Source organism: Bos indicus x Bos taurus, chromosome 2 (assembly GCF_003369695.1).
Source record: "Bos indicus x Bos taurus breed Angus x Brahman F1 hybrid chromosome 2, Bos_hybrid_MaternalHap_v2.0, whole genome shotgun sequence".
Classification (NCBI taxonomy): domain Eukaryota; kingdom Metazoa; phylum Chordata; class Mammalia; order Artiodactyla; family Bovidae; genus Bos; species Bos indicus x Bos taurus.
Genome location: NC_040077.1, coordinates 56,387,832 through 56,408,579, shown reverse-complemented (window position 1 = coordinate 56,408,579; position 20,748 = coordinate 56,387,832). Strand labels below are relative to the sequence as shown.

General features: G+C 33.2%; 1 protein-coding gene across 3 annotated transcripts in view; it reads right to left on the bottom strand.

Annotated features, from left to right (window-relative positions):
- LRP1B (LDL receptor related protein 1B) overlaps positions 1 to 20,748 on the bottom strand; it is a 2,173,551-nt gene that overhangs the window by 264,018 nt on the left and 1,888,785 nt on the right. For all 3 annotated transcript variants that reach the window (XM_027561670.1, XM_027561656.1, XM_027561663.1), the window contains 3 exons: positions 14,523 to 14,645; positions 12,922 to 13,103; positions 4,330 to 4,529 (listed from right to left, as the gene is read on the bottom strand). In XM_027561670.1, coding sequence (XP_027417471.1) covers positions 4,330 to 4,529; positions 12,922 to 13,103; positions 14,523 to 14,645 — 505 coding nt within the window. The remainder of the gene's footprint in view (positions 1 to 4,329; positions 4,530 to 12,921; positions 13,104 to 14,522; positions 14,646 to 20,748) is intronic.

Sequence of the window (20,748 nt, the reverse complement as noted above, 5' to 3'; positions counted from 1 at the left end):
AACTCAACCACCAATATTTTTGCTATTTTAACTTCTCAGATCTGTCCTCCTTATTCTGCTAAATAACTACTGAATGCAACACTTTATCCCCATTCCCACAGCTCTAATCACTTCAAATATGTTCTCTAAAATATTTTAACAGCCTCTAAATTGGTTGCCCTTCCAGGGTCTTCCATTTTCCATGTGGTTGTCAAATCTAATAATGGCATTCTATCAACTAAATGCCATCAATGGCTCACTATGACCTAAAGGATAAATTCCAAATTACCTAGCATACAAGGCCTGTCACAATCTGGCAGCAATTTGCCCTTATTCATCTAGTGTCATTATTTTTTTCTTATATGACTTCTAGTTTACAAATTATGTAAACCCCATGCTGCTTCAAAACTCTATTATATCTTTGCACATGCTGTTCCCTCTGTGTGATTAATCCTCCCTACATTTCCCCATATGGAGAGCTTGTCCTCCATCTTTGAGACTTTTCAAAGATCCCATCACTTCACCAAACACTTCCTTACTCCAGCCTGAATTTTGGCAATATTATACATATACCTCTAATCCCAACCTGATATATGTTATTATCTGCATATCAGTCTCCCCACCCCCAACAACTAAACGGGTACTTTGAAGACAGGGACTTATTCATCTTTGTAACTCCAGGGTCTGAAATAATACATGGCATGGAAAGAGACAATTGTAAATGTTTGTTGAATGAATGAATGGGCAGATCTAACAACAACAACAAAAAAAATCAGAGAAATTTAAAAAACGAACAATGAAAATTTGATTTAAAATAAACTGTCTCAATTATCCAGTAGTATGCATACTATTCTACAGTATTATTATATCATTTTATTATGTAATTATTGAAGTAAAAACCAATAGAATAATCCACACAAAATTAGGGAAAGATTCATGGGACTAAGACTGCACTTAAATGTTCCCAGGATAGCAAATTCTCTCCTTAAAAAAATAAATTATTACTTAGTGTTTGGACTTGTTAAGAAGGTGGGTTGGGTTAGAAGAGGTGGCAGAGAAAACTGGATGTAGATTCTTAAGCAAACTGCAAGTCACATGTCTCCCGGAGGTAATCTGATCTATCAATTAGGGCACAGTATGCAGAACTTTCAGAAATTCTTAGGCTGGATAAATAATAATACAATGATGCTTTATTTATGAAAATACTGTATGGTTTAAACCAGGATATGTTTTGGAGGGAAAACCTTCTAAACTCTAAAGTGACATTCATGGTTTAGTTTTTCTCCATTATTCAAATTTGACTTATAAAAAATAATAATTATGAAATTTGTATACACCCTTTTTATGCTAAGATTACTTTGATATAACTGATGTATCCCATTCTTTGATGAGCTCCGGCTGTACTTTTAATAAAAAGAATAAATGGGAGCGATAATACTAGTCTGGTTAAGAGAGAAGAGAGGTCAGTGACCAGCCTAACACAAAAGTTATTCTTGTTATAAAAGTCTCATTTTCCAACTCTAAATATACAAATAGAAAATCACAGTGTTTCTGATGTCTTTAGGGGACAAATTCAAGGAGTTGAAAAATCCTATTCCTCTTTACAAACACTGTAAATGATTGACGTTTTTTCATTGGCTGTGGAGATGGCATAATTAAGGCTGTCTACAATTAGTAGCTTGTTAGTAACTACCACATAACTATTGGCTTGCATTTAGATATTGGCAGATGCCTAATAAGACACTTAATGAATTTTTCATTAGTTTTTCTGAGAAAGCCTTCAGGAGGAAATATTTCTGAAGACAGCAACTACTTTTACTTTCCTTTTCTCCCCACCTAGAGCCTCAAGGGATTTTCAAAAGTCAAATTTTTAAATGTTAATATAATCATATCTGAATATCTTTCAGTCAAATATTTCACTCTTTAGTAAATTTAGTTTCACTTCTTACTATATATGTCCATCTACCAAAGCCATCACAAGACTATGACTGAAAGATACTTCATTTACACACATTTGTTTCGAGTTTTCAAAGCATTAATTATAAACATATCTGACATAATTTTAAAATAATGGGACAGGGATAGAATCAACAGTTTCTAATAGATAATTTAACTACAGTTTTTGTTATTCAAATAAAAGTCTCAAATAAAAATAGGCAAATATTTGATGCTAGAATATATTTTAAATACTCACCTATCTAAACAAAAAGTGTTTAAATTTTATTGTACATTGAAATTTTAGCGCAGAGAACTACATTTATAACAACTTAGTGCTTTATATACATGCCAAAAATGGTTATGTGGGGAAATCACTGATTGCTACAATAAAACTTTCAATTATATCATCTATGAATGTTGCAGAACATTTCATTATTGATTCTTCAGAGGAGATATAACTGCTGAATGCTAAATGTAATTTTGATTTGTCAACATTATTTTTGCTGTAATTAAAACCCTAAAGTGATCTTTAAATAACTCTTCATTCCAATTGCATCTTGATGAGTTTCTTTATCTCTGTAATTGGAATGCCAACACCTCAATAAGTGACTCATCCAACTACACTTGTCATACTTCAATGTTCCACACTTAAAAAAGCACCTCTAAGCACTTTCTGTTAGTACGTTTAGTTAGAAGAACATATTTGCTTAAACAACAACTGAAAAATAACTTGGGCAGAATTATGAAGTGATGTGATTTCAGTGATGTAAATCTCCTTTACTATTTATTTTATAAATTTGTTTTTTATATGGTATAATTGATTCACAATATTATATTTGGTTCAGGTATACAACAGAGTGATTCAATATTTTATAGATTATGCTTTTAAAGTTGTTATAAAATATTGGCTATATTCCCTGTGCTATAAACTATATCTTTGTAGATATTTTATTTTATACATAGGAGTTTGTACTTCTTAATCCCCTAATTCCACTTGCCTCTTCCAACTTAAAAAGTTTTCTTTTTTAAAACTTGGTTGCTTCATCCTTCTCCACACTGGCATAAATTTGCAGAGCCTCATCTGACAGTATTAAATTATAAAAAATCCTCTCTTTCTTAACAGCTCATCTCTTTTCTTCTTCCAGATGCTTTGATCTAAGCTTACTGCCAGAGAAGAAATCAGTCTCTTAAGAGAAGCCATACAAATGTATAGGCTTTGCTTGGAACCTCCCACTGAAAATTAGCTTCCCTGGTGGTTCAGCTGGTAAAGAAATCACCTGCAATGCAGGAGACCTGGGTTTGATCCCTGGGTTGGGAAGATGCCCTGGAAGAGGGCATAGCTATCCACTCCAGTGGTCTTGTTTGGAGAATCCCCATGGACAGAGGAGTCTGGTGGGCTGCAGTCTATGGGGTTGCACTTGTACTTACTTCACAAGATATCTTAAGATGAAAACATCTAATAACAAAGGTGACATTAGGTCACTAGATATTAAAGAGATTACTCTTCATTGTGGGGAAAATTTAATCTATAAAGAGCCATCTGCATCTAAAATATTTTGAGTTGTTCATTTGAATTGTTTGTGGTTTCTGTTGAATTTGTGTCATCCTCATCTGATACTGTTCTTTTGTATTATGTCCTTCTCCTCTGCTCTTAATTCCTTTATCCTCAGATATTTTTTCCTCTAAGACCTTTTGCCCATCCCTAATTCCCCTCATATCAAATTGCTTCCTTCATTTGTTTTATGTTTAGAGTCTTATAATCTACTCAGAGTTATAAAAAGTGGAAAAATAAAGTATATGTGTTATTTCATATTTTTTCGTATTCTAATAATTTCTTAAATGTTATTCTAACTTGAAAGCTATTTTTAATATTACTTTTTGTTGCTGTTGTTCATTAAATAACAATAAATTTAGTCATGTATGTAATCTGTTTCATAAAGTAAATAATACTGTTTCACTGTCTTTAAAAAGTTTTATTTTAACTTAGTATTTTTTTTAAAAAAAAACCTACCAGATTGTAATAATAACCTTATTTTTACAAACAACTATTCTTCTGCTTCAATTCCATTGGGATATATGTATATATTAACTTATAAAAGTATCATCTACTTGCTATAAAAACTATTTAGAAAAATGCAATTAGAGAAAACATTGACGATGTTAATGATTTTTATGCATGATTATACAAGTTCTGAATAAACAGATCTAGTTCTTATTTACCAACATTGTCACAAAGGAATATAATAATGTAATATTAAATTAAGAAATGAAAGTATATAAAAAAAGTATATATATATATATATAAAAGTATATAAAAAACTATATATATATATTTTTTTTTTTTTTTTTTTTTCCTAAATGAGTATTTTATGAACTGGTGAAATACTGAGTCATTTGTGCTACTGGACTAACCTTTGTGTCTGTGAGATCCATCCATGTTGCTAAACTCGATATGATTTTCATCAGCCCAATAGAGTCTATGGTTGACATAATCTATTGTTAGTGCCATAGGTCTAGAAATCTTGGTTTCTATGACAACACTCTGATTGGTTCCATCCATTCCAACACGGCCAATGTGAGGGTACTCACAGCAGTCAATCCAATACAAATACCTAGAAAAGAAAATCAGCAGGCATATTATTCACAATCACTCAGGGAATAAAACACCATACAGTATTTCTCTTATTTACTCAGCTATTCCCAAATTAATTCTTGTATCTCTCTAAATTGCAGTTTGCAAAAGCATACTCTAGTGCAAACTTTTGCTATGATTTTGTAAAAAATATGTAGTATACTTTGAAATATCCAGATAATTTTAAGCATGTTTCCTTTAGCAATTTTAAGCATGTCATGTATATAACATTTCAGGAACTGTTAACAAATTACAGATGCCCAAAATGAAAGATGTAAACTTTCAAAATGCATCTATAATGTTAGAGGAATAAAACAACCTAGATGTATTTTTTTCTTTTGTTTTACCTATGAAAAATTCAAAATGAATTATGGAGGAGTAGATTGTACTTTCTTAGATGTTCATTGTTCAATGTGGTAGCCACAAGATAATTGTGATTCTTTAAATTAATTAAAATCATATAAAATTAAGGGAATTACAAAAGTGAAAAATAATTTTCTCCATTAAATGCTGTCAAAAAAGTATTACAAATTTTTGGAGATGAATATAAAGTTTTTGAGGTCATTAAATTATGGGGTTTCCCTGGTGAAGCAGTGGTAAAGAATCCACCTGTCAGGAGACACAGGTTTGATCCCTTGGTTGGGAAAGTCCCCTGGTGAAGGAAATGGTAAATCACTCCAGCATTCTTGCTTGGGAAATTCCATGGACTGAGAAGTACTGTGGGCTATAGTCCAGGGGGTCAAAAAGAGTTGGACATGATTTAGCAACCAAATAACAGCAACAACATAGTAAATTATGAATTTCAAATAATCTGACCTCTGTGTAACAGCAAATCTAAATTTTTGTTTGTATTCTGAACTTTTAATTTGGCTAATAATATCACCATCTTGAACCAAGATATCGGAAAGAAGAGGAAGAACATATTTTATGGAGTCCAACAGCTCTTACATTACCCTCAGAAAGTTCAGTAAGAGTTTGAGGCTTGAAATTCTCTCCTTGATATTCAAATTTTTCATTATGAGACACAAACAGACTTCTACAGATGACTTTCCACTCTGAAATGTGTGAACTGAGCTCTACTTGGAGAATTTATAGTCCTATAATTTTCACTTCTGTGCTTTCATCATATCATCTGCCTTGCTCCTGTCTCTTCAATTATATAGATATTTTCATTCAGACATAACTTATATTGTCTCCTCTGTTCTCCACAAATTTTTCTCTGATTTGTGTCAGTTCACATTTTTCAAGGTATGTTATAAAATTATATATTTGAAAAATGGTTTTGTTAAGCAAAGTAAGCATCCTCTTTTTAATTATAGGACTTCTCATAGCTGTTAATATGGTATACATATAATGATTGTCTAAGATAGAGCTATGATATCCTTTTTTAGCACATAGTTTTGGGTAATACCATTTATTTTCCTAGAGCAGGTTGCAGGAAACAAACTTTATGAAACTCTGCTTTAGCTCTTTCTGGTCTACAGAATTTCTTTATCATCTGTATAATTGAACAACACATATATCATGCACATAGGAACCCACAAAGCAGTAATGACACAGGTTCTTGTGCTTCAGATCAGAGAATCTAACTCAACAAATCAGTTGGTGGGGCATCTCTGATAAATCCCCAAGCCATTCTTAAGTGGATTGAAAAATGTGTCTTGAAAAAGTGATTCACTGAGGTCATAATATATCAAACATAACTTAGCACTGAGAACACAGAGGTAAACATATAATTTTGCTATCAAAGATCTCTCAATGAATACAATAGAGGTGAATATTAAATCAAAGATTTAAAGAATATTATGATGAAAGATTTTTATCATGGAGGTGCCAATGAAGGAACAACAATTTTACCTAAATGGAAAATGACATGGAAAATCTTATTCCCACTAGTAGCTCTTTGAGCATAAATCTTATCTTCAAAACGACTTTACAAATTTCTTGATAGCAATGATCTTTCTCCTCTTTCAGAATTTAGAATAAAGTATAATTTAAAGATTTTAATGCTACAACAGGTCTTGAAGATCACATAGCTTCAGGCCTTCACTTCATTATTCACTTCATTATAAATTGAAACTGTAAAATATTATGAGCTTTGTCCTAGTCTGTTACAATAGTGATAGCCAGAACAAGGGCTCAGGTCTCAAGATTTACAGACTAACTTTTTTAAAAAAGCATTTTTAGGTCGACCTAGAGGGATGGTATGGGGAGGGAGGAGGGAGGAGGGTTCAGAATGGGAAACACATGTATACCTGTGGCGGATTCATTTTGATATATGGCAAAACCAATACAATATTGTAAAGTTAAAAAATAAAATAAAATAAATAAAAGTTCTATTAAGACACTATTAAAAAATAAAAAGCATTTTCATATTTCAGATAAAATTCTTATTCCATGAATAATGTTGTTTTGTCATTTTTTTTTCTAATCAACATTATGTAGAGTCTTAAAACAAAACCAAAAAATAAAAATCCTAGAAACAGATTATTGAGTTCAAATATCAGGTATACCCATGTGAATTGAGCACTCTAGTTAACTACCCCAAGCCTGGATTTACTTATATGTTCAAAAGGGATAATAACAATAATTTCTCCTCACAGAGAAAAGCATTTTGAAGCATATTTTGTTTTTCAACTCTAATTATTTACAATAAATTTTATACTTGGATAATATTTAATAGGTTGCATTTTAGATGTAAAATGACAAGAATGTCTAGTACAGACTTACTGAGAAGCTTAAATGTATAGTAATGAGGCTTAAGTATGGAAAAGGTAATGAAATTAAGCCATCAGAAGTTGACCACCCATAAAGAGAGATGCACAGTAAATCCTGTGCTTGTGAAAGCTCATTTGTGCTCATCATGTCTGACTGTTTGCCACTGCATGTTCTATTGCCTGCCAGGCTCCTCTGTCCATGGGATTCTCCATGCAAAAAAACTGGAGTGGGTTGCCATTTTCTCCTCCAGGGGATCTTCCCTATCCTGGGGTTTAACCCGGGTCTCTGACATCTCCTGTATTGGCAGGCAGATTCTCTACCACTGAACCACCTGGGAAGTCCAATTTAAAAATTAGGCATGCTTGTAATTATTATGCAGTTTCTTTAATTTCTCAAATAACTCATACTATCTATAGTAATTTAAATTCTGTAAAAAGGCAAATTGTCAAAATAGGAAAAATTTTTGTTCTCTATGCCTTGTTTGGATGACTCTTGGAAAAGCTGTTCATGGCTCAAGGTAATTTTGTTACTGTAAACTCTAATGTGATGCAATAGAGAAAAGAGCTGACCAAATCTTGGAAACTGAATTAAATTCCTAGTTTAATATCATATTACCTAGATGATCCTGAGAAAATCACTTAGTCATTTTGGCTGAATATTCTTTGTGAGTGTGTGTGTTCGTTGCTCAGTTATGTCCAACTCTTTGTGACCCCATGGACTGTAGCCCACAAGGCTCCTCTGTCTATGGAATTCTCCAGGCAAGAATACTGGAGCGGGTAAACCATTTCCTTCTCTCGGGGAAATTACCAACCCAGGAATCAAACTCAGGTCTCTCACATTGCGGACAGATACTTTACTCTCTGAGCCACCAGGGAAATCTGTTCTTATTTGTACTAAAAATATAATAATAAAGACAATCATGTCTTTTTCAGAGATTCTGAGAAAGCAATATAAGCATCTAAAGTGATATAACACAGACAGATTTTTCTAATTTGTAAAATACTATAGAAGTGGTAGTGATCATCATTATCATTATCATTATTATTATTTGGAACTCCGACTCCCAATAGGTCACCGCACTTTCTTATATCCGCCCCTTTTCCTATGTTCCTCCTATTCTGAGGAAGTCATTTTTCTGTTTACCTGCCTTGCCCAAGCCACAAGTCTTGTAAGGTTTGTTTCATTGCTGTTGTTGTGTTGCATTACATTTTGATTTATCCCTAGCTCCTTTTTACTCTATAAACTGGTATCAAAGTTCCACAATTATATACAGTTAATTTTCTCCCTTTGTATGAGTTTTTTTCAACTCTTTGGATATGCCATGCTGTCCTATATGTCTTTACTTTTCCATAAAACTTCTTTTTGCCTGAATTGCGTCCTGCTCTGAAGTGGATCACATAATCTGGCTAATTCATACTTCACCAGTCTTGTCCAGGAAAATCTCACTGATTCCAGTTGAGACAGACACATGTTCTGTTTTCTTGACTTTAGAGGTACTGCATTGTATGATAATTATTTGCTCATCTGCCTACTAACTGAACCAGTACTTTGAAACAGGGGTTGTATCTTTTATTTTTATACAAAACCTAGAAGAGTGACAGATGTACTCTGGAGAAATATGAGTTGAATAAATGAATGAGCAGATGGATTTATTTTCTGTTAACCAGTCATAACATACTTCAATTTAATGTCTATGACAATGAATTTTTGTTATGTTGAAGTGACATTTTAAAGATAAAAGTATGCTCATTCTAATCCCAAAGAAAGGCAATGCCAAAGAATGTTAAAACTACCACACAATTGCACTCATTTCACGTGCTAGAAAGGTAACGATTAAAATTCTCCAAGCCAGATTTCAACAGTAAGTAAACCGAAACTTCCAGATGTTCAAGCCCAAATTTAGAAAAGGCAGAGGAAGCAGAAGAACCAGAGATCAAATTGCCAAAATTCATTGAATCATAGAAAAAGCAAGAAAATTGCAGAAAAAAAAATCTACTTCTGTTTTATTGACTGTGCCAAAGCCTTTGACTGTGTGGATCTCAACAAACTGTGGAAAATTCTTAAAGAGATGGGAATACCAGACCACCTTACCTGCTTCCTGAGAAACCTGTATGCAGGTCAAGAAGCAACAGTTAGAAGCAGGCATGGAATAACGGACTGGTTGCAAACTGAGAAAGGAGTACGTCAAGGCTGTATTGTCACCCTGCTTATTTAATTTATATACAGTATACACCATAAGTAATACTGGGCTGGATGAAGCACAGCTGGAATCAAGATTGTGGGAAGAAATATCAATAACTTCAGATATGAAGATGACACCACCATTATGGCAAAAAGTGAAGAGGAACTAAAGAGCCTCTTGATGAAAGTGAAAGAGGAGAGTGAAAAAGCTGGCTTAAAACTCAGCATTCAAAAAAAAAAAAAAAAAAAAAGATCATGGCATTTGGTCCCATTATTTCATGGCAAATAGATGGGGAAACAATGACAGACTTTATTTTCCTGGGCTCCAAAATCACTGCAGATGGTTACTATAGCCACGAAATTTTTAAGACACTTGCTCCTTGGAAGAAAAACTATGACAAATTTAACAGTATATTAAAAAGCAGAGACATTACTATGCCGGCATAGCCAAGGTCTGTCTAGTCAAAGCTATGGCTTTTCCAGTAGTCATGCATGGATGTGAGAGTTGGATCATGAAGAAGGCTGAGCATTGAAGAATTGATGCTTTTGAACTGTGGTGTTGAAGAAGAGGCTTGAGAATCCCTTGGACTGCAAGGAAATCAAACCAGTCCATCCTAAAGTAGATCAGTCCTGAATATTCATTGGAAGGACTGATGCTGAAGCTGAAACTCCAATACTTTGGCCACTTGATGGGAAGAACTGACTCATTAGAAAAGACCCTGATGCTGGGAAAGATTGAAGGCAGCAGGAGAAGGGGACAACAGAGGATGAGATGGTTGGATGGCATCACTGATTCAATGGACATGAGTTTTAATAAGCTCTGGGAGATGGTGAAGGAGAGGGAAGCCTGAAGTGCTGCAGTCCATGGAGTTGCAAAGAGTTGGACATTACTGAGTGACTGAACAATAACAATAACAAGCATAGTTATTGTTTTATATTTTATATTACAGTTTTATATTTTCTATTCTACTTTAAAATGCATCTATATCTCTTCTGTATAAATTATTGTTTATAAATACTAAATATATATGATATTAATCACCCCAAATTTATGATTAAATTAGTACACTGATTCCCAATCAATAATAGAATAACTGGGATAATTGGATTTCAGCTGAATTTTAACATAATAACCAGAAAGATGATCTATTTTCTTTTCCATTCTTACTAACCAACATATCCAAAATGATACCATTGACGTGCTACCATTATAAGAAAGTATCCCCAAGCTACCTTTTAAATGTTTATAGATGCTTTATTAGATTAGACATTCCAATGATCTTTATCTTCCCTAAACAATCCTTGCTCTATTCTTCACTAAATATTGGAACAGAGATTACACTTCTCAAGAAAACAGGGGTAGTAGTAGTATTGGTATATTCAAAACATATGCAAATTATGATAGCAATCAGACATAGAAAAGTTAAATTCCACCTTTACTGAATACTCAGAATTTAAGCTGTCATTTTTGGAGCAAGATTGTATAATAATTTAGACAGCTATGGCATTTCCATCCTGAAGTTCATCTCATATAAACTAAAATCCAAGTTGCCCTATTGTCTCACTCTGGGGAACCAGGAAAACAGTATGAATAAAAAGGTGTCATTAAATTTTATTTGTTAGAATCTGTTTATCTGTTGTTATACGGCTTTAATCATTTCATAAAAATACCTGATTATTCTGTTTCTTGGGTTATAATCTGGGATTCCATATCATACCTCAAATATTATTTAAAATGGAATCAAAGGAGTCTTTCATAATATCTGCAATAGTTTAATATTTTATCATCTTAATTGACACTTTTGGCAGGTTTATATTGATGATAAGTTCAGACTGCATCAGTTTATGGGTTAATAACTCCCACCTGGGAGAAATAAACCTTAATGCTAGATTCAGCTGTGTTCACTAGGGTAGGATACATTTTGCTTTATAAATAGGAAATTTCAAAATACTGTTATTAACAAATAATGCTTCTTTTACTGTTATTAACAAATAATGCTTCTTTTATTTGGAAAATAAAGCATCTTGAAAATTATGAGATGAGAGCTAAGACAGACATACTGATTTGAAGAAAAGGACAATGGACAAACTAAAATATCTTCTGATAAAATACCAAATGACTCAAATATACATATTCTTTTGAATGAATGATGATGATAGCCAAACAGTATCTGACCATTATTTCTTGTACTATCTATAGAATCAGACTCCATTGTGACTCTGTTTCATTTAAAATAGAATTGATACTCTTTTGTTACTATGGTAAAGAAAATATTTTATTTTATTTATTTTTTTTTAAGAAAATATTTTAAAAGGTAACAAAATAGTCCACATAATTATATAGTGAAAAGTTAAAACTTGCACCACTACCTTGGAAACAATTTGTAGTATTTACAGTACAAGTCTTCCCCATTAGGTATTGCTTTTACCCAAATTAATATTTAAAATTAAGTTCCATGCACATTATAATATGATCACTTTGTTAATTATAAACATGAGACAGTAAAATAGAGATACTTTATATTAGCAAGAAGTAAAATTTAATTATTGCATATGGTAAAAGCAGTGATTTGGTGAACTATTTAATGGGAAATTAATTAAGACAGCAGAAAATTCAGAGCACTAGAGTTAGTATAATACTTGTTTATTGCAAATGTGTGATATTTTTAAAAAGCAAATTTTCTCTAAATTTGTTACTTTAAAAACATGTTCAATAGGTTGAACTTCTACAGAGATCATTTTGGAGTATGTAATCACTCAAATTATAGTGTTAAAAAAAGAGAATGATATGCGTTCTCTACCTACCAAAATAACATAATTGAAAGTAAATGATAATGGTCATAAAATATAGAACTTTAGCAAGCAGCTTTGACACTTAAATGTGTGTTCATCCCTTATCTAAATTCTCCAGCCAGCTGTCCTTGATCCTTATGATGACTTGTTCTTCATTCTCACAAAGAAATGCAAATAAAATCCAACACTAATATCATTCTTCCCTGATATTCCCACTACGCTTTTCCCCTATGAATGCGTGGATAATGCACTGCTATTTATTATTCATAGATACTACTTATGTCTCCTGCTGTAAAGTTGTTCAGGAATTGCAATACCTCCATTCTTGACTACTACAAATGCTGTAAAACAGTATCTAAGAGTTTATCTTTGCTTCTCTTTCCTCCAAGATTTAAAGGCATTATAATTGGATAAAACTGTGTTTTATTCATTTCATACACTTATTGGTTTGTTAGAAAAGCTGTGTTTAAAACCTTAAAAAATACTTGCTCTAAAATTCCATCATATTAATTTTCTCTTTCTCTGTGATAGTCAGATTTGTATTTTTGATTTCCCAGTTAAAACTTCTACACATTTACACTTTTCATTGGTTCCCAGGTTAAAGTCTACAGACCAGGATTTACCATATTGAACATAATCCACAGTCTTAAGCTTTAAGATTTTCAATGTTTGTTACAAACCCAGCACGAGGATCTAAAGACAGGTCCCTGGGAAACTTCAGCCTTTTGCTAACAAGTATAGTAGGGTATAAGCCATTAAGTTTGGATACTTCAATGATCCTTTTTTCTGTGTCAGACCAATAGAGGTTTTTTCCAATCCAATCGACAGCAAGTGCATTGGGGACGGCTGTGTTATGCACTACCTAACAAAATAAGAATTTAAAAAGTTAACATTTTAAATGCCTAGAATAAGAACAAAGCAATTACTTCTTGATTTTTTTAGAGATACCTAATTGTATTTAAACACTGAAAAGGAATTTAGATAAGCACAACATATAGAACAATTTACCTAATAAAATTACTTATTTGTTTGTGAGATTACTCAATATGTAATCAGGCCCCTAGAAATTCCATAAAGGTTTAATGAAAGAAACACCAAAATAGAAAGTTGTTGGATGGCTACACAGTTGTTTATTATATTTTCATTACAGTTTACCTATTCTCTCAAAATTTGGGGCAAAAATTCTACTACAGGTAGAGGCACACCTATACTAGCACGAAAAATAATTGATATCTATTAATAACAGGTTCTTGGGGAGGTATCAATTAATTCAACACTCCCCCAACTGTCTTTGCCCTACTTAAACTACCTATTACAAAGAAAGAAAGAATATAAGCAAAAATATACATTAAGTATTTAACCTAACGAAAGGGAAGTAGAAATGTATTCATTCAACAGTTGTGTTCAATTGCAACCTATGTCAAATATAATAAGGATATAGGCTATGTATGCACAAATACGCTGTATCTAAAAAACCAATAACATTTATTCTGAATTATGCAACCTACTGATTATTTTGGTATTATATATATGTGTGTGTGTACATATATATATAAGTATATATATAATTTCAAGATTTCATTAATATTTTAAAAATTAATTGCTTCCACCAAAGCTCTATATACAATATTATAAATGGCTTCAAATTTTTTTAAGTAATAGAAGGGTTCAATCTACTTGAATTTGAACTTCTTTTAATATATTTTACTACATATATACAGTGCAAATGATTTTATTTTAAAACCCAAATTAGCATAGAAATGGTGTCAAGTAGAGTAGTTCACATCTAGAATGTGACGTGTTTAATTTTGATGTTCTCCACTCAAAGCATTCATGATTTTACACAAACGTATTCAACTATTCCCTTCTATAGCAAAATAATAGTGCTATAATTTCAATCTACATTCTAATAATTATTTTTTTCAATTACAAATTCTCTAACTCAACATTTTCTTTCATATAAATCAACACAATTAAATCTCAGGCACTAATCATTCAAGCTGAAAGTATTCCTCACATTATATATGGTTGTGAATATAAGTTTTCAGATTCATTTACTCAATTTGATTTTTATCTTATAGCAATCATGTTATAATGAAACATGGATAAGAATCTCCAATTTCATATTTAAAGTATATGTTAACACACTGTACAAATGTGAAATTCAAACCAACCTAATACATTCTATGAGTCATGTCATTACCATCAAATAACATTTTCTATTCAATTTAACCATACCAATACAATATTGAATTATCTCATCATTGTAATATCTAGATACCTTAATATCACTTCCATTTAAACACATTCTATTTATGCGACTGCCATTCGGTCGACTGGAATCAATCCAATAGATAAATTCTTCTCTGTAATCAAAGTCTATACCAATAACATTGTTTAATCCCTAAAAATAAAAAAGAATATATTTGAATAAGAGTTAAGAGAAATCTTCTTACAATATTTTAGGAATTCATAAGAATCAATATTTCCCTTTGAATCTAAATAGTTACAGTTTTACAATAAAAAAAAATCTGTGACCAATTCTTTGTAAAAGCATCATATGTTTACATTTTCTCTATATCATACACGTAAGATGTTCCATAGTTTATGTGAGCATATTTCCAAATAGGAAAAATATTGGAGTGTTTAAAGAAAACAGTTTAAGTAAATAGTCAATAATATGGGAAAAATTTCTTTTAGAGAGAAAAAGGAAAAGATTTTCATTTTAGGTTAATATTAATTTGATGCTATTATGAGTATACATCTAAATTGAAAAGGTAGACAATCCCCAATAATTTAAGATAAGATTTTGATAGATATCTGATGAAAGTCAGAAAAGATTTTCAAAGTTTACTTTCCCTAACAGCCTTTGGTTCAACAACATACTAACAGTCTCTGTTTTTCTCATGCTTCAAGCAGCCTGTTAGGCAATACAGTGCCATATTCGAATTTAAAAGTTAAAACTTTAGTCAATATTTAACCAAAGAGGAACTTGGTTAACATCTTTTTATTCCACATGGTAGAAATGTGAGGAAATCCTTCCTTTCAGACTCACAGTTAGTGCATTTTTTAGCAGATAACAAAATTGAATGTGAATTCAGCTGATGGTTTTTGGATAACACAGCTCCTTTGGCAGTTTCACTGTTTCACTGATTTGATTTGAGGATTGTTCACTAGGATCTGAGAATCTTCTCAGCTGTTGAGGCGTACAAATGATTGCCCAGGGGTTGGTTTAATTCTGACCTATTGTTAAGGCTCATAGATTTAGCATCCCAATGAGCTAACAAAACTTGAATCAAGATTGCAATTGTGTTAACTCACTTTGAGGGTTGAATATAAATTTATTAATATATAAACTCTTATATATTAAAATGAGTTGACATCACAGACATTTGGGAAAGCCCCAGAGATATTTGCCTTATCTTTATATCTGATGTAAGATTTTTACATAAATATTTACTCTGAAGTTGTCATTAAAGTCACAAATTGGTTTAGGGGTCGCTTATGAGTATTTATAATCCTGTAGGTAAGGATTAGCATCTCCAAGGCAATTGTTTTTTGTTGCTGCTGTTTTGTTTTGTTTTCCTGTGGTTTGCTTTGATTAATTTGGGAAAGGATGTGTGCTCAGTTGCTCAGTGTGTCCAACTCTTTTCGACCCCATGGACGGTAGCCCATCGGGCTTCTCTGTTCACAGAATTATTCTGGTTAGAGTACTGGAGTCAGTTGCCATTTCCTCCTCCAGGAGATCTGCCTGACCAGCGATTGAACCTGCATCTCCTGTGACTCTTGAATTGGCAGGTGGATTCCCACTTGAGCCGCTTGGGAAGTCCTTGGGGAAGGGTGGTTAATTCCTAAATCTGAGTTCAGTTTCCACATTTATTCTCAAAATTCATAATTTTATAACAACACTGCATCAGAGATACACACTTTTTAATAAAACTCTGCTGCTGTTGTTTCTGCTAAGTCGCTTCAGTCATGTCCGACTCTGTGCGAACCCCATAGATGGCAGCCCACTAGGCTTCCCTGTCCCTGGGATTCTCCAGGCAAGAATACTGGAATGGGTTGCCATTTCCTTCTCCAGTACATGAAAGTGAAAAGTGAAAGTGAAGTCGCTCAGTCATATCCGACTCTTTGCAACCCCATGGACTGCAGCCTACCAGGCTCCTCCGCTCATGGGATTTTCCAGGCAAGAGTACCTGAGTGGGGTGCCATTGCCTTCTCCATTAATAAAACTCTGGCAAAGGCTAAATTTTTGCTATTCAGATTTTACTTTTTTCCAGTGACTTCCAAGACTAAAAATCACCTATGTATGGAACTCAGAGCAGGTTCTGGCAAAAACTGATTTTTTTCTTCTCATAGTCAGGCTAAATTCTCAGCATGATGGTGTTGAAAATCATAGGCTCATATCTTATGCTTTCATTTGTCCTAAAAGAAGCAATCTTTTTTTCAGTTCCAGATTATAAAGTTAACCCTAAATAGCCTAAACCCACTATGCCCAGATGAATAAATACAAATATACTTCTTTCAGATGGCATCACTAATCAAGAATAATGATTATAAATGCTAAAAAATGCAACTAACATTCAGTCTCAGATTCAAAAGATTCATTAAATATTCATTTGCACACTAAAATTTGGAGGACTCCCTAAATAAATACACATAAGCCTTCAATCTAAGAAGTTATCTATGCAAAATCAATCAAGATTCTAAATCATAAATTGAATATATTCCAAGTTCTGTAGAGCACTTAATAAATTCACTAGTAATCTATGATCTTCTTTCTGTTCAAAAGCACTTTTCATTAAAAGAATAAGGTATGGATTAGGGTTTTGTGATGGACTGGCAATGCAGATAGGTAAATTAGAACTCCTTAAGAAAGATATGGACAGAAACTTGTTTCTCACTTTAGCAAAGATTTACCCACAATCTCCAATCTTGGCAGAATTACCCTATTCCATTCTTTACAATAATCAATTTAGATAATGAAAATCCAGTTCCAAATTTAGCAAGTCAACTATAATAAATTAAATCCTTGGATGCAGAGGTATTGAAGCTTAGAATTCTGACATATCTATCAAGACAAACTAGTTATTTTCCTACAGCTTTATTTTTAATCTCTACAGAAAACAGTGCAAAACTCTTTTTGCAGAATCATATGCAAGGAACATTAAAACAGTCAAGGGCATGGTCAAAATAATGTCAAAAAGCTACAGTCATCCCGTGGTTTCAGAGCTGAAAATTGGTTTCATCAAAATCCTACTTGCTTCTTTTATTTCTGTGGTTGAAGATTTGTACCCTTTGATTCAAGATGATTAATTTAGAAAATTATGTTTTGTTTCTTTATACAATTTTACTGGAATTAAAGGCACTGCTAGAATTGAATTGGATGACATATTGGAAAGCTACTTGATTAATTTTCATTTCTAAAATCCATGTACATTTTTTAAATGTGTTGTATGAATTTAAGTTATAGCTATCTTAGCTACAACTGCATTTTAAAATATATAGGGTAAAAATGTTCTACCAGTTGTTATAATTTTATGCTATAAAGCTTCATGAGATTGCTACTAATACAATAAAGAGAACTTGTTCTCTTTATTATATTCAATAAAATTAAGGTATTAGAGTAAAATTTAAGGTATTATAGTAAATTATTCTTCCTAATTAACTATGCACAAAATTTCCAAATAATTAAGGCAAGGATGTTGTCCTTTGATTTATTTTGACTGGGAACAAGTGAAGAGAGCCAATTACTGATATTTTCTACTTCAGTCTACATATGTAGAAAAATCTTTGAGGAAAAAAAAATGGTTTTACTCTCTAGAACTCCTTGAAACTTTCTATAATGCTATGATGAAATTGTGGTTAAAAACAAATTTCCTAACAAAAATGGTATATTTCAAGCAATCCACAGTCAAAACTTTAAAGCTTGTTTTTAATTTCTTGGGTCATTACATCCTTCCTCAGTGGTCACCACTAACAAATGCTCTCCAAAGACACAGGTGTCCAGGGTCCGCATGGATTTCTTTATCTTCCTCATACCCTCTTCATTTCCATAAACTACACTAATTGTCTGAAATTCATACCGCCTTAAGTACTAGTGATTCAGTTCAGTTCAGTTCAGTCACTCAGTCATGTCCGACTCTTTGCTATCCCATGAACTGCAACACGCCAGGCCTCCCTGTCCATCACCAACTCCTGAGTCTACCAAAACTCATGTCCATTGAGTCGGTGATGCCATCGAACCATCTCGTCCTCTGTTGTCCCCTTCTCCTCCTGCCCTCAATCTTTCCCAGCATCAGGGTCTTTTCAAAAGAGTCAGCTCTTTGGATAAGGTGGCCAAAGTATTGGAGCTTCAACTTCAACATTAGTCCTTCCAGTGAACACCCAGGACTGATCTCCTTTAGGGTGGACTGGTTGGATCTGCTTGCCATCCAAGGGACTCTCAAGAGTCTTCTCCAATGCCAAAGTTCTAAAACATCAATTCTTCAGCACTCAGCTTTCTTTATAGTCCAACTCTAACACCCATACATGACTACTGGAAAAAACATAGCCTTGATTCGACGGACGTTTGTTGACAAAGCAATGTCTCTGCTTTTTAATATACTGTCGGGTTGGTCAAACTTTCCTTCCAAGAAGTAAGCGTCTTTTAATTTCATGGCTACAATCACCATCTGCAGTGATTTTGGCACCCCCAAAAATAAAGTCAGCCACTGTTTTCACTGTTTCCCCATCTATTTGCCATGAAGTGATGGGACCAGATGCCATGATCTTAGTTTTCTGAACGTTGAGCTTTAAGCCAACTTTTTCACTCTCCTCTTTCACTTTCACCAAGAGGCTCTAGTTCTTCATTTTCTGCCATAAGGGTGGTATCATCTGCATATCTGAGGTTATTGATATTTCTTCCAGCAATCTTGATTCCAGCTTGTGCTTCTTCCAGCCCAGCGTTTCTCATGATGTACTCTGCATATAAGTTAAATAAGCAGGGTGACAATATACAGCCTTGATGTACTCCTTTTCCTATTTGGAACCAGTCTGTTGTTCCATGTCTGGTTCGAACTGTTGCTTCCTGACCTGCATACAGGTTTCTCAAGAGGCAGGTCAGGTGGTCTGGTATTCCCATCTCTTTCAGAATTTTCCACAGTTTATTGTGATCCACGCAGTCAAAACTTTAGCATAGCCAATAAAGCAGAAATAGATATTTTGCTGGAAATCTCTTGCGTTTTCGATGATCCAGCGGATGTTGGGAATTTGATCTCTGGTTGGCAACAGTCTAATATTTTATCACCAGTAAGTTAAACACTAAAAGAATGTGTGCATTAAAATGGTTTGGTTGTACAAGATGGATATAGATAATGCACAGAGAAAAAATCATTTTGATCCATTAAGAACAATCTCTGATAATATATTAGCCAAAATATGAAAAAGATAAAAAAATATATATATAAAAAAAGATAGCAGCAGAAATGTCTCAAGTAACAGGGTTGGATAATAAAGTAAGGAGCTGCCACTGAAGCTCTTTTACAGTTCTTTCATGATGACAATAAATACTTTTACTGTATTAGTTAAATTTGTGGTTTTCATCTAAGCTTATAAATAGAATATTCTAAAAAGAGAACTTTTCTCCCTTTGAGAGAGAGTCTAAAAAGAGGAAATGCTGAAAACAAGCAAAAATACTGTAAACAGAAAATATAAACATGTCAATACAAGATACATGTCAATTCCAGAGACAACACAAGAAATTCAATAGTTTGTACACCTAACTTCTAAGGTATAGACATGCTTACAGAGGGTGTGGGGATATACTCTTAAGATAAAAAGATAATTTTCAATATTTTTTAAGCTTGATATAAGCTTAAAATGTTATGGTGGCTCAGTGGTAAAAAATCCAACTACAATGCAGGAGATGAGGGTTTGATCCCTGGGTTCGAAAGATCGCCTGGAGGAGGGTATGGCCACCCACTCCAGTATTCTTGCCTAGAGAGTCCCATGGACAGAGGGCCTGGCAGGCTCCAGTTCATAGAGTCACAGAGAGTGGGACATAACTGAAGCAATTGAGCGTGCAGAAGAAGTAAGTTAAATAATGTAGAAAACATTGGGGAAATAAAAACAATGCCAGTTTAAAGCAGTTATGTAAACTTAATACCTATGGATATTACTCGTCTCTTAAAGAAATGGTTATCTAATGCTTATATTTTAAATATATTTTAGTTTTTATAAAAAACACAAAAATATTGTATATTTTACTCAATCTCTTAAGGTGCAGAATTAGAGACAAGAGGCAGTGCAATACTGTGGATATTGGTGGCATCCTCCAAACTCAAGAGCAAGAGTCTAAACCTCAAATACATTCCTGAATAAGACAAGTATACATGTAAGCACACAGAAAGTTTGAGGACACTGGTGAATTGAGAGCATGGGTTTTATATCAAAGCGGCAGCTGCCACCCACCTGGGATTGTGCCCGTTCAGGGATGTGAGCCCAGCAATGCTACACTGTCCTATTTT